The following is a 13968-nucleotide window of genomic DNA, read 5'->3' as shown; positions in this document are numbered from 1 at the left end:
ATCAACCAATTGTATTTTGCGAACCCTTATTCACAAAAAAATCCTGTTTTATAATCACTAGACTAAACTCTCTTACTTGCAACAACGATAAGTTACATGAATAATTTCCATTTATTCATCGTTTGTATTTTTCCTTTTTTGTTTTTGTGTTTTTAATGTTCCTAACTACCTCATCACCTAAGACTAAATTGTTAAAAATTTTAATGTGTTTTTCCCTTAGACCAGGGTTCGCCAATCTTTAGCACTCTAAGAGTCATTCGGACTAATTTCACAGAGTAAAAAGACGACGAAAGCCACAAAGCTGTTTTGAAATTTGAAATGAAACGCCACTGCAAAAACGTCTTTTGTCTCACGACCTTCGACTTTTAGCAGCTAGTTAGTTTCAACACACTTGATAAACTGGTCTCGTCAGCAGTAAAAGCAATTGAATTAAAACTCCACACGTTCCCACGTAGCATTGTATGTTCCGTTTTCTTCAGACGCTGATGATTATTTATCTGTTTAACGTTTATCGTTACACAAATATTAACAAACAAGTATTGTTGCCCGCGCGCAAATCGTGCAAAACGTTGCGCGTTAACCTGCGGGCCGCAAGTTTTCCTCATTTAGACTTTATACGTTTCATGGTATATAGACGCGACTGTAGCTCACTACCAGAAGCGGATTCGCTTATGTTATTGTACTGCAGTTTTTATTTCTAAATTTTTATTCGACATACTTGTAACAGAAAGTGTGATCGAAACATTTGGTAATTTCAAAAACTAAGCCCAATCACAGGAATCAAAGAGGCGGGTGCGGATCCAGAGCCACGGGTTGGCGACCGCTACCTTAGACTAAACACTGATCTTGCTTACGTCCGGAAATTTAACGATTTTTAAATTAAAAAATAGAGTGTTAACCTTTCAAGTTTATACATCATAGTATTGGAGTTTATGAATTGCGTTTGTTTGACCTTATAGTCTGTAATAGACAAGCAAAAAATATACAGTGTCAGAACTACGGCACAAATAAAAAACATAAGTATGTACTAGTACAGTGGTTCTCAACCAGGGCCCATGGCCCCCCAGGGGAGCCACGAGCTGTGTTCCGAGAAGGTACAGGTGTAGATTTACCAGAAACACCCACTAAAAGCCATTTTACTTTTTAATGTGCATAATCAATTGTATGCTGCAAATAACTTTATTCCCTAACCTAATCGACTATTACGCACACTATTTGTCTGTATTGAGATTTTTCACGATTACGGATTCTGGTTTGCTCTATTCGACCCGTTTAAAGCCGAAATTACTACCTAATTCCAACTTTAATTTAAAACTTTAACACTTTGTTTTTTTATGGGGCCCACAGGACTTACAATGTTATTTAAAGGGGGCCACTAGGCCAAAAAGTTACTTTTAAGGGACCACGGTCCACTGAAGGTTGAGAATCACTGTACTAGTATATAACATTTTTAAAGGTGCATAAGTCTAAACAGAAGTTTTGACATGCACTCAGTGTTTTAAATTTGTAGTGTAGCACGGTATATATGTTTCATCTTTCCGGTGTTTACACTTGAGGTTGTGCCAAGAAACGAACCCGAACCGAAAAGCCCGGCCCGACTCACAACTCTGACGTGATTTGTTTGGGCCACCGAACAAAGGAACCGTTACGAAAAAAATATCAGAAAGTTCCTTTATGATAATTACAAAGATAAAATGCCGAATGTACTGTTTTACAGATTTATGTTTTAAACGAGGCGACCAAATGAATTTCCACGGAAAAGGTTCCAGCGAAATTACATGTCCCAAAAATTGCAGTTCACATGTGAATCGCCTTTGGGGTTCTGGGATTTACACTGACGACTCATACATTTGTGCAGCTGCAATACATGACGGACGAATCACAAGTAAAATGTTGTTTGATTACATAATAATTTCCCTGACTTGTAAACTTAACTTTTGTATGCCTCCATCGTAAATGTGCCACCAAAAGTGATCGTCAGATTATTGTTTAAGAAACTGTTTCATTTTTTCGACATCAGGATTTCGCGATTAATGTCCGAGGATTTGATCTATCGGCTTAGTCAGTTATGGGATTAACAAAACGTTATATTGTGTGCTTGCCAAAACACTACTACCGCCTGCTGTTTTTCAGATGCTGGTGGAAGTGTTACTGTTTATAAACTTGTTGGTATGGAGTCGTATATAGGAGTGCTACGTAATGGAATCATTAGTACGAAGTGGGAAAAGTTTACCGGATCTTTCGCTTTTGAAGGTAAAAGATTTTTTTGTAAAATATATTTTCCTAAGTTTAATGCAATCATGCTGGATTTTGTTTTGCAAAACAATGAGAAGTATTGGCATATTTTGTGTTATCAGTTGATATCAACCTTTATCATCCCTCGTCCTGTTTTATCAACCAATTGTGTATTGCCAATCCCTATTCACAAAAGTTTTTATAATCACTAGAATATACTCTTTTACTTGCAACAACGATAATTACACAGAAGATTACCATTTATTGATCGTTTTTATTTTACTATTTGTGTTATTGTGTCGCCTGTGTTTTTAATCTGCCAAACTACCTCATAACCTAAGACTAAATTGTTAAAAAATGTGATGTTTAATGTGTTTATCTTTTAGACCAGGGGTTGCCAACCTCTAGCACTCTAAGAGCCTTTCGGACCAATTTCACAGAGTAGAAAAAGCGATGAAGCCACAAAGCCTTTTGAAATTTGTGATGAAATGCCACTGCAAAAACAATTTTTTTCACGACTTTCGGTTTTTGGTTGTCAGTTAGTTTCTTGCGTTAGGCACACTTGGTAAACTAGTCTCGTCAGCAGTAAAAACATTTGACATTGAAACTCTCCACGTTCCCACGTAGCAATTTATTTGTTTAACGCTTATCATTACACAAATATTAACAAACAGGTATTTTGCTGAACGCTCACACACACTGAAAAACGTTGCGTGTTAACCAGTGGGCCGCTAGTTTGCCTCTTTCAGACTTATACGTTTCGTGGTATAGACGAGGTTATAGCTCACTACCAGAAGCGGGCTCGCTCATGTTATTGCACTGCAATGTTTATTTCCAACTCTTGTGTTCGACATAATCGACATAGAATGTCTAATCAAAATAATTGGTAATTTCAAAAACTGACCCCAATCAAAGCAGTTAAAGAGTCGGAACAAAAAATATAAGAAAGTTTCTTTTTGATCTTCTACAAATTCAAAAAATAATCATAACAAACTAAAATACCCAAGTGTACTGTCTTACAGATATGTGTGTCAAACGAGTGGACAAAATAAATTTCCATGGGAAAGATTCCATCAAATTTGCATGTCCGAAAGGTTGCCGTGCACATGTGAATCTTCTTTGGGGTTCTGGTATTTACCGTGACGACTCGTACATCTGTGCAGCTGCAATACATGACGGAAGAATCACAGGTAAAACAATTGTTTGATTATATAAGATTTTCACTGTCTTGTAAACCTAACTTTCCAGGCTTGTCGTAAAAATCTATTGATTGCCACCAAAAGTGACGGTCAGATCTATGTTTTAGAAACATTTTCATTTTTCGTCATAAGGATTTCGCGATTAACGTCCCATGATTTGTTCCATCGGCTTTCACAGTTATAGGTTCAATAAAACTTTGTGTTGTGTGCCTGCAAAAATACTACTACCACCTGCTTTTTTTCAGATGTGGGTGGAAGTTTTGCTGTTTATAAACTTGGTGGAATGTGGTGGTATATAGGAGCGACACGTAATGGAATTCTTAGTATGCCGAGAGGAGGGTTTAAGGGATCTTTTGCTTTTGAAGGTAAAAGTAAATATTCCTTGTAAGTATAAAATCAGGTTTAATGTTTCAATAAAAATTTCCAAACGACCGCTTTTCACATGTACATATTATTCATTTCCTTTTCGTTGTTTTATTATTTTTAGTGGAAACATATTATAGTATCACTAACATATTTTACTAAGTTTAATGCATTTGTAATTTCAGATGTTTTTTGTTTAAAAAAAGTTTTGGCTTTTTTCCTATAACTTGGTGGTTTTTATCATTTTTCATTCCGCAAATCTTTTTGTCAAACAAATGTAACTTGCGAATCTCTTTAGTTTTGATAATTATTGAATTAAACTCTCTTGATTGCAGCAACGATAAATCAAATGGAAGATTACCATTTATATGTTCGTTTGTAATTTTCCTTTCACGTTTTTTTTGTCGCCTGCGTTTTTCATCTCCCAAAGTACCCCATAACCTAAAACTAAATTGTTAAAACTGTTGATGTGTTTTATCCCTTAGACCAGGGGTCGCCAACCTTCAGCACTCTAACAACCATTCGGACAAATTTCCCAAAGTAAAAGACGGTAAAAGCCACAAAGGTGTTTTGAAATTTGAAATGAAACGCCACTGCCAAAACGTTTTTTGTTCCACGACATTCAACTTTTTGTTGTTAGTTAGATTCTTGCATTAGGCACACTTGGTAAACTAGTCTCATCAGCAGTAAAAGCAATTGAAAATGAAACTATCCACGATCCCAGTGGTAACCCCGTTTCGGACAGCAATGTTCCGTTTTCTTCAGACGCTGAGTATTATTTATTTGTTTAACACTTATCGTTACACAAATATTAACAAACAGGTATGTTGCTTTAACCTGTAGGCCGCAAGTTTGCCTCTTTCTGGCTTTACTTTTCATGGTAGACGCGGTTATAGCTCACCACCGGACGCGGGCTCGCTTATGTTATTGCACTGCAATATTATTTCCAACTTTTGTGTTCGGTATAATCGACACAGAATGTCCAATCAAAACATTTGGTAATTTTAAAATCTCAGTCCAATCAAAGGAGTCAAAAAGCCGGGTACGGATCCGGAGCCAAGGGTTGCCGACCGCTGCCTTAGACTATAAACAATTGGCACTTTAATTTTTGTATGGGGGGGCTACAGGACTTAAAGGTTACTTGAAGGGGGTACGAGGCCAAAAAGTTCCATTATGTGGCCACGGTTCACTGAAGGTTGAGAACCACTGTACTAGTATATAACATTTTCAAGGTGCAGCAGTCTAAACAGAAGTTTTGACGTGCAGTCAGTGTTTTAAATTTGTTGTGCAGCGCGGTATATATTTCGGTGTTTACACTTGAGGTTGTGTCAAGAAACGAACCCGAACCGAAAAGCCCGGCCCGACTCACAACTCTGACGTGATTTGTTTGGGCCAAACAAAATCACCGTTACGAAAAAAATATCAGAAAGTTCCTTTATGATAATTAGAAAGATAAAATGCCGAATGTACTGTTTTACAGATTTGTGTTTTAAACGAGGCGACCAAATGAATTTCCACGGAAAAGGTTCCAGCGAAATTACATGTCCCAAAAATTGCAGTTCACATGTGAATCGCCTTTGGGGTTCTGGGATTTACACTGACGACTCATACATTTGTGCAGCTGCAATACATGACGGACGAATCACAGGTAAAAAAACGTGTTTAATTACGTAAGATTTTCAATGTCTTGCACACCTAACTTTCTAGGCCTTCTTCGTGAAAATCGATAGATTGACAGCACAAGTGATCGTCACATCTATGTTTAAGAAAATGTTTATTTTTTCGACATAAGAATTTCGCGATTAATGTCCCAGGAATTGTTCCAACGACTTTGCCTGCTGCAGGATCTACAAAACTTCATGTTGTGTGCCTGCAAAAATAGTACTATCGCCTGCTGTTTTTCAGATGCTGGTGGAAGTTTTACTGTTTATAAACTTGTTGGAATGAAGTCTTATATAGGAGTGACACGTAATGGAATTGTTAGTATGCCGAGAGGAAAGTTTAGCGGATCTTTCGCTTTTGAAGGTAAACATTTTTTTGTAAAATATATTTTTCTAAGTTTAATGCAATCATGCTGGATTTTGTTTTACAAAACAATGAGAAATATTGGCATATTTTGTGTAATCAGTTGATTTCAACCTTTGCCATCCCTCGTCCTATTTATGGGTTCCCTTCCCTGAAAGTCGGTATATATGTTTCGACTTCGGAGTGTGTGTTTACACTTGAAGTTGTATCACGTGTTTTGTTTGGGTCACGGTACAATAGGAACGCTACGAAAAAACATCAGAAAGTTCCTTTTCGATTATTAAAAAATAATCATAAATAGATAAAATATCCAAATGTACTGTTTTACAGATATGTGTTTCAAACGAGGGGACAAAACAAATTTCCACGGAAACGATTCCATCCAATTTGCATGTCCGAAAGGTTGCATTAGTCGTTTCTTTTCTCTTTGGTGTTCTGGGATTTACCATGACGGCTCGCTAATTTGTGCCGCTGCAATACATGACGGACGAATCACATGTAAAAAGTTGTTTGATTAAATTAGATTTTTAATGTTTTGTACACCTAACGATATTGTCTATGTTTAAGAAAACGTTTTCATTTTTTTGACATAAGTATTCGGCTTTGCCTGTTGCGGGATTAACAAAACTTTATGTTGTGTGCTTGCAAAAATACTACTAGCCTACCGACCGCTTTTTTACAGATGCTGCAGGTGGAAGTTTTACTGTTTACAAGTTAGCCGGAATGAGTTCTTATAGAGAAGCGATGTGTAATGGACGTGGCTGGCCGTTTGGAAAGTTTGAAACGTTTGCTTTTGAACTTAAAAGTTAATGTTCCTCTTCTTGCTATTGCTCGGAAGTTTGACGATTTTCGAATTTAAAAATACAGCATTGACTTATTAAGACAGTTTGTGCATCATCGTGTTGGAGTACATAAATTGTTTTCTTAACACTGCAGTCTCGAAATTTGATAAATAAATACGCACTAGTGAAGCTAATTCAGCGACTTTTCTGTGTCCATCCGGTTGCGGAAACAAAGAAATTCGTTTGTGGGCTTGTGACATCTACACTAGTTACTCTTACATTTGTGCTGCAGCTTTACATTGTGGTGTTATTGAAGGTATACGAGAAATTTGTTAACATATTCCTGAGGTTATTACCATTCCAAATCAATGATAAGAAATAGCGTTGTGATTTACTCTTTAGGTCCAGTTGAATCAATATTTTAGGTGTCGTTGGTATGTTGTTTTACTGTGACTTACGTTGAACAACCTGTTTCTGTTAAGCCTTAATACCAAATACATTGCGCCACAGATGCATCAGGTGGGGTGGTTTTTGTGACAAGGATCACCTGGGCACCAAATATATACCGAGGTTCGGGGCGGAATGGAATTACTTCTTTCTGGGACACCTCAGTCGATGTATTTTCGGGTTTAGAAAATATACAATAACAACTACATGATGTTTTCCTACTAACACAATTTTTACAGTTTTAATATAATCGTGCAGCATCATTTGTGCATTTCGGTGTAAAAACGAATTAATAAAAAACGTTAAATAGCAAACATCTATTCAGGCTTGTAGTTTCCAACCTTTCTTGGCTTGCAAGCAAACCAATTGGGTTTTTAACTTGGTAGACGTTGACAACCAGTTAATTCGACGAAGAGGGAATTGTATGAAATTCTACTCTCACCGCAATTTGTTTTGATCAAACTCTTTTTTTGACCAAATGGTGAGCTATCGACAATGATACGGTTGTAATAAAGTTGAAAAAATACTAAACGTAAAGAAAAGTAAAAGCATAGAGCCAATAAATGATAAGCTGCAGACAGTGTAAAGAAAAGGCTTTGAGTACCTCTAAAATTGGTCATTGATGATGATGTAATGTGTAAGAACTGTTTTAAAAACGAGGGGTGGATTTTTTGTCCCGCTCCATATTTCATGATACACATGACAAAGAAAAAAAGAAAATAGGTATTTCTCTGGGTTGTCGAAAGCCAGCGTTCCTTACTTCACAGGCGATTTACCAACGCTGTTTCGAGGAGCTAATTAAGATAATTGTTCGTCACTGCGAACAAATTACATTAAATAAAAAAAATCCCTGTTTAATTTTGATATTTTGTCAATTTGTTGACATTTGCTTAATGGGTGATGATTTTTCAGCCTGACAGAACAGTAACAGGTAAAAGTATATTTATTTAGTTTTGTGTGTTGACCTTGTTTGGCAATGCTGTCGTTATATATTTGTCAGTGCTAACACTTTTTAACACAAAACCAAAAAAACATGTAAGGCAGGTAAAGGCGGTTTCTAGTTATTTATGCCCACATTTACTCGTTGGCGATTGTGAATAAAATTGTGCCCATGTTTAAAATCTACAGCTATCACAAATTGCCAAAGAAACTAAAAAAAATTATGCCCTGACGTTTTTTTCAAAGAGCCGCGGTCTCACTTTCCCCTGCAGCAAAAATTAAAAAGGCTTGTTTTCGGTCCAATCATTTGTTTTAAATGAGCTTGTAGGACCTATATGGCGGAAACTTTTATGACCCGCAAGGGTTGTGGTCCCTCAAAAAAAATCTCCGCCACTGTATGTAAGTGTATTGTCATAGCAAACTACAAGAATCAGCCTGTGTAACATGATGTTGACCTACGGATAAGTCTTCTTATCAAATATAACTTACTAAATATTCTCAAAATAAGTGGCAGACGATCAGAGTCGGTGTAATATTTTATTCGCAGATATGTACCACTGTATGTAATTTCCTTTTTTCTGTGATTTATCTTGCGCGTTTACACATGTTTTCACGTACAGTGATGCAAATCCACAAACCAAAGCTCTTTTTAAATCATGAATCGAAACTTGCAAAAAAAAACTAAAGCACTAAATGCATCACACAACAGATTGTAGTACAGAAAATTTTTGGTCATTTGGATACCAGTAGTCTAGAGAAAAAGTTTTTCACGGAGCAACAAAAAACTTTTCAGAAGAACGATGTTATATTGAAACCGTTTGAAATCAGCCAGTTGTTTAACTATAAAACGTTCACTGTATTGAATATCGGCAACCATTCACCACTTATATTTAAGTGATTTCCAGAACGCTTTATCTGATTCGAACAGGGTTTTCTTAAAATCCGTTTCCAAAAGTTTAATCAATTCGCTCTGCAGTTAAGTTGATATCTATTCTGGTCAGAAAACGCTCACGAAGGCATCGGCAGGAAGCCGCAAATCCCATGGTCGCATCGTAAACAGCGCGCAAATAATTTTGTAAATGACTCACTCGTCCCTCCAGGCAGTAAAACGGCGGCCAAAAGTCGTGGAAAATTCACAAGCAATCAGCGTTTTATCGCCTGTCGAGATAAAGCCAAGAACGCAGCTGTGAGACATGACCGAGATAACATGTTGATTTGCTTCTTTACATTGGTTGCAGTCCTCTCTGGATATAGTGTCAGTCAAGGTGAGAGTTTGTATTACTTATCAGTATGGATACATGTATGTAGTTCTGCTAGAAAAACTACAAGTCTATTAGTGCTTGAAATTATGCATATTTTTCTATACTTTTCGTAACTAGTCGTATAGAACTTATACCAAGGAAGATCATCTGTTTTACAGTTCTGCTCTTGTGTATCATACCATGATACGTAAACTTAAGGTTTTTGCCTGAACTCCTCATAATTTTGGTGCCCTGCACAACTTTAAGCTAAGGTAGATGTAATCTAATTTGGTTTAATATTGTTGAAATATTACAGAGGTTTGTGCGGATCAACTCGGCGCGGTTCAGTGTAGACTTCTGTCTCTTCAAGATGCTTGTCGAATCAGGCGAACAGAAATGTTACTGTCATGTGCCAAAACTTGCGATTTGTGCGCAACTGGACGTAAGATTATTTGTGGTTAAGTGATTGCTAGATTGCATCAAAAATGATCACAGAACAACATGAATTGATTTCTGGACTCTGTTTTTAAACTGTTTCAAAATCAGGCTGGAATTATCAGTGTCGTTCTATACAAATGCACTACTTAAGTAAAACGCAATTTGCAGCGTTGTTTTGAAGTGCAAAGGTTCAGCTACGCGAATTTTTTTGCCTTGGGCGTAAATCGTATGTGAATAGTGTTACGTATAAAATGTCGCATTCCTTTCGGTTGTTAAGTCTCACATTATTTAAAAATAGCCATAAACCGTCTTCTCATAAAATACGACTGACTTGTTCTGATATGTTTTTTGTAGGCTCCCTTCCTTGTTTTGATATCAGCGCTGCAAGCTGCAGCAGTTACGTTGTACTTGGACTCTGCGAGCAATTTAAGGATTCTTTGGAAAACACTTGTCGGTTGAGCTGTGGTTGGTGCACCGTAGGTAATAACACATTTCAAATACTTCTGATCTAAATTATTAGCTTACAGGTCTACACTGTAAGATATCCACCCCGAAACGCTGTAAGATATCCACCCCGAATATGCTTAAAACTTTCTGTTCCGACTTAACCAGCGTTCCTTTGTGCCCCACCACGGCGCAATCTCTTGCCCCTTTTCTATTGCCCCCTTTAGGTAGAACATTGCGTCCCGGCTTAGCAGTAGTATTAAAACAAATCCAACAAGATCTTGAAGTTCTACTGCAATCTTAATTGATAACTAAATGGGCGACTGTATAGCGTCAAACGTTATGTACTGCACTTTTATTTCATTACAAAGGACAACAGATGCATCTGTTGCAAAGGATTCATTACAAAGGACAACAGATGCAACAGACGCATGCGCTTGCTCACTTCCAGACTTACCAGTTTTGTGTTGTTTTTTTGGGGGGAAATCAGAGTTGGGTTGTTAACACAATGTTTCGTTTATCTGGGTAATATATAGTTAACCTCGACAAGATATTAACTTTGCACTGCGAATGTAGTACAAAAGTGCGAAATGGTGGCTACGAAAAATATTTTAGAAAGTTTGGTTTAGATAATAATAAATAATACAAAATAAAAATACCTAAATGTGTTTTTAAGATCCATGTGTCAAACGACTCGACAAAATGAATTTTCACGGAAATGATTCCATCCAATTTGAATGTCCGAAAGGCTGCCTTGCAAAAAAGGAGAATCTTTGGGGTTCTGGTATTTATACTGAACACTCGTCCATTTGTGCAGCTGCAATACATGACGGACGAATCAAAGGTAAAAAACGTGTTTATTTACGTGAGATTTTCACTGCCGTGCAAACCTAAATTATATAGGCCTTCATCGTGAATATTTATTTATTGCCACCAAAAGTGATCGCCAAATATTGTTCGAGAAAACTTTTCATTTTATCGACATAAGGATAACTGCCACGATTTGATCCATCGGCTTAGACAGTTATGGGATCAACAAAACTTTATGTTGTGTGCTTACAAAAAAGCTACCACAGCCTGTTTTTTTTTTTCAGATGCTGCCGGTGGAAGTGTTACTGTTTATAAACTTGTTGGAATGATGTCGTATATAGGAATACTACGTAATAAGATCCGCAGTAAGCCGTTCAAAAACTTTGAGAGATCTTTCGCTTTTGAAGGTAAAATATTTTTTTGTGAAATATATTTTCCTGAGTTTTTTGCCATCATTCTGGACTTTTTTTACACAACAATAAGAAGTATTGGCATACTTTGTGTAATCAGTGGATTTCAACCTTTATCAACCCTCGTCCTGTTTTAGCAACCATGTGTATCTTGCGCAGCCTTATTCACAAAATTTTTGATAATCACTACAAAAAACTATCTTACTTGCAACAACGATAAGTTATATAGAAGATTACCATTTATTGAGCGTTAGTATTTTTCCTTTATTGTTTTTGTGTCGCCTTTGTTTTTAATCTCCCAAACTACCTCATAACCTAAGACTAAATTGTTCAAAATGTTAATGTGGTTTATCCCTTACACCAGGGGTCGCCAACCTTTAATACTCTAACAGCCATTCGGACTAATTTCACAGAGTAAAAAAAGACAATATCTTTCAGACTTTAAGTTTCATGGTAGACGCAGTTGTAGCTCACCATCGGAAGCGGGCTCGCTCATGTTATTGCACTGCAATTTTTTTACAGCTTTTGTGTTCGACATAAATGTCACAGAATGTCCGAACAAAACATTTGGTAATTTCAAAAACTAAACCCAATCAAAGGAGTTAATAAGCCGCGTGCGGCTCCGGCGTCGCGAGTGGGCGACCGATGCCTTGGACTAAACACTAATTTTGCTAGCGCCCTTAAATTTGACAAATTTCAAATTAAAAAATACAGTATTAACCTGTCAAGTTTATACATCATAGTATTGGAGTATAATGATTTCGTTTTTTCGACCTTGAAGTCTCCACTATTTCCTAATAGTCTGTTATAAACAAGCGTGTTTTGTTGTCTGTTATAAATTGTGTCACGTGTTTTGTGTTTTGTTTGGGCCACCGTACAAAGGGACCGGTACAAAAAAATATCAGAAAGTTTCATCTAGATCTTCTAGAAATTAAAAAAAATAATCATAAAAAATAAAATACCCAAATGTACTGTTTTACAGATATGTGTGTCAAACAAGTCGATCAAATAAATTTCCACCATAAAAATTCCTTCCAATTTCCATTTGCTTGTCCCAAAGGTTGCAGTGCGAATCGTCTTTGGGGTTCTGGTATTTACACTGACGACTCGTACATTTGTGCAGCTGCAATACATGACGGACGAATAAAAAGTAAAAAAAAACGTTTTTAATTACATTTGATTTTCAATGACTTGTCAACCAAACTTATATAGGCTTTCATCGTGAAAATGTATTTATTGCCACCAAAAGTAATCGTCAGATCTATGTTTAAAAAATGTTCATTTTTCGACATCCGGAGTTCGCAATTTTTCATTTTAAATCATTGGCTTTGGCAGTTATGGGATTAACTAAATTTTATGTTGTGTGCTTGCCGAATCACTACTACTGACTGCTTGTTTTCAGATGCGGGTGGAACTTTTACTGTTTATAAACTTGGTGGAATGAAGTCGTATCTAGGAACGCTACGTAATGGAATCACTAGTACGAAGTATAATAAGTTTTCCGGATCTTTCGCTTTTGAAGGTAAAAGTAAACATTTCTTTTAAGTATAAAATCAGGTTTCATTTTTCACTAAAAATTGACGTTTTTTCAAAGGAACGCTTTCCACGTGTCTCATAAAAATTTTTCCATGTTTAGTTGTTTTATTATAATAAAACATATATTGAGTAACACACAACTTGCTAGCGTCAAGAAATTTGACGATTATGAAATTCAAAAGTACAGTAGTAACTTATTAGGACAGTTTATAGATTATCGTATTTGAGTATATCGATTGTATTCTTGACATCACAATCTCTATAGTTTCTTAATATTCCGCTATAGTCTAGCAAAAGTATAAACCGTGTCCGAAATGTCCGAAAATTACAAAATAAATACGCACTAGTCTACTAAGTTAAGTTAAATTTAAGGTACATAAATCTAAACACAATTTTTGACCTGCATTTAGTATACAAAATATCATTGATTTTGCATGTCCGATACCTTTGGTTTACAGATTGGTGTAAGAAACAAGCTGACCAGTTAACGCTTTGGAAAGGTACTTCAGCCCATTTTCTTTGTCCACCCGGTTGCGGAAATAAAGAAGAAATTAATTTATGGGGAAGTTATCCCTACACTGGCGACTCTTACATTTGTGCTGCTGCTTTACATCATGGTGTTATTACAGGTAACCGACAAAATTGTTACATATTTCTGAGGTGATTAGCATTTCAAATCAATGATGTCAAACAGCACTGTGATTAATAAACCGTATGAGTAAATTTTCTCGGCATCGTTGCCATGTGTTCTGTTCAATAACTTTTGCTGTGACTTACGTTGAACACCCTATCCTTGTTGAGATCCCTTGCAATGCCAAATATGTTCTGCTACAGATGAAACTGGTGGACCGGTTATTGTGACAAAGACCTGGGGACCAAAGAGCTACAAGGGTTCCAAAAAGAATGGAATTACTTCCAAAACCCGGGACGGCAGTTGCCTGAAGCCTTTTCGGGTTGAACAAAATATACAATAACAACTACATGATGTTTTCATACTAACACAATTTTTACAATATTAATATAATCTTGCAGCATCATTTGTGCTTTTCGGTGTAAAAACGAATTACGTAAAATAGCAAACATCTATTCAGGCTAGTAG

General features: G+C 36.5%; 2 protein-coding genes across 2 annotated transcripts in view; both read left to right on the top strand.

Annotated features, from left to right (window-relative positions):
• The window catches only part of LOC145215465 (uncharacterized), a 45985-nt gene extending 38620 nt beyond the window's left edge, over positions 1–7365 (top strand). The window contains exons 21-28 of the mRNA XM_080084166.1: positions 1718–1885; positions 2134–2253; positions 3258–3425; positions 3680–3799; positions 5278–5445; positions 5703–5822; positions 6153–6320; positions 6505–7365. Coding sequence (XP_079940292.1) covers positions 1718–1885; positions 2134–2253; positions 3258–3425; positions 3680–3799; positions 5278–5445; positions 5703–5822; positions 6153–6320; positions 6505–6632 — 1160 coding nt within the window. The 3' untranslated portion in view covers positions 6633–7365. The remainder of the gene's footprint in view (positions 1–1717; positions 1886–2133; positions 2254–3257; positions 3426–3679; positions 3800–5277; positions 5446–5702; positions 5823–6152; positions 6321–6504) is intronic.
• Positions 7366–8984: 1619 nt separating this feature from the next.
• Positions 8985–13906, top strand: LOC145214741 (cysteine-rich secretory protein LCCL domain-containing 2-like). Its single transcript, XM_080083345.1, has 9 exons — positions 8985–9255; positions 9548–9673; positions 10024–10149; positions 10790–10957; positions 11208–11330; positions 12316–12483; positions 12736–12855; positions 13328–13498; positions 13704–13906. The coding sequence occupies exons 1-9, from the start codon at positions 9198–9200 to the stop codon at positions 13841–13843; spliced, it is 1200 nt and encodes a 399-aa protein (XP_079939471.1). The 5' UTR covers positions 8985–9197; the 3' UTR covers positions 13844–13906.
• The last annotated feature ends 62 nt before the right edge of the window (positions 13907–13968 follow it).

The sequence above is a fragment of the Phallusia mammillata genome, chromosome 2 (genome assembly GCF_965637545.1).
Source record: "Phallusia mammillata chromosome 2, kaPhaMamm4.hap1.1, whole genome shotgun sequence".
NCBI lineage: Eukaryota > Metazoa > Chordata > Ascidiacea > Phlebobranchia > Ascidiidae > Phallusia > Phallusia mammillata.
This window is presented reverse-complemented; position numbering and strand designations above follow the sequence as displayed.

Excerpts from the sequence above, each read along its gene's own strand:
- LOC145214741 (XM_080083345.1), top strand. The coding sequence starts at position 9,198 with ATGTTGATTTGCTTCTTTACATTGGTTGCAGTCCTCTCTGGATATAGT. Across the intron at positions 9,256-9,547 it reads TGGATATAGTGTCAGTCAAG|AGGTTTGTGCGGATCAACTC; the intron begins GTGAGAGTTTGT and ends GAAATATTACAG. Across the intron at positions 11,331-12,315 it reads GAGATCTTTCGCTTTTGAAG|ATATGTGTGTCAAACAAGTC; the intron begins GTAAAATATTTT and ends ACTGTTTTACAG.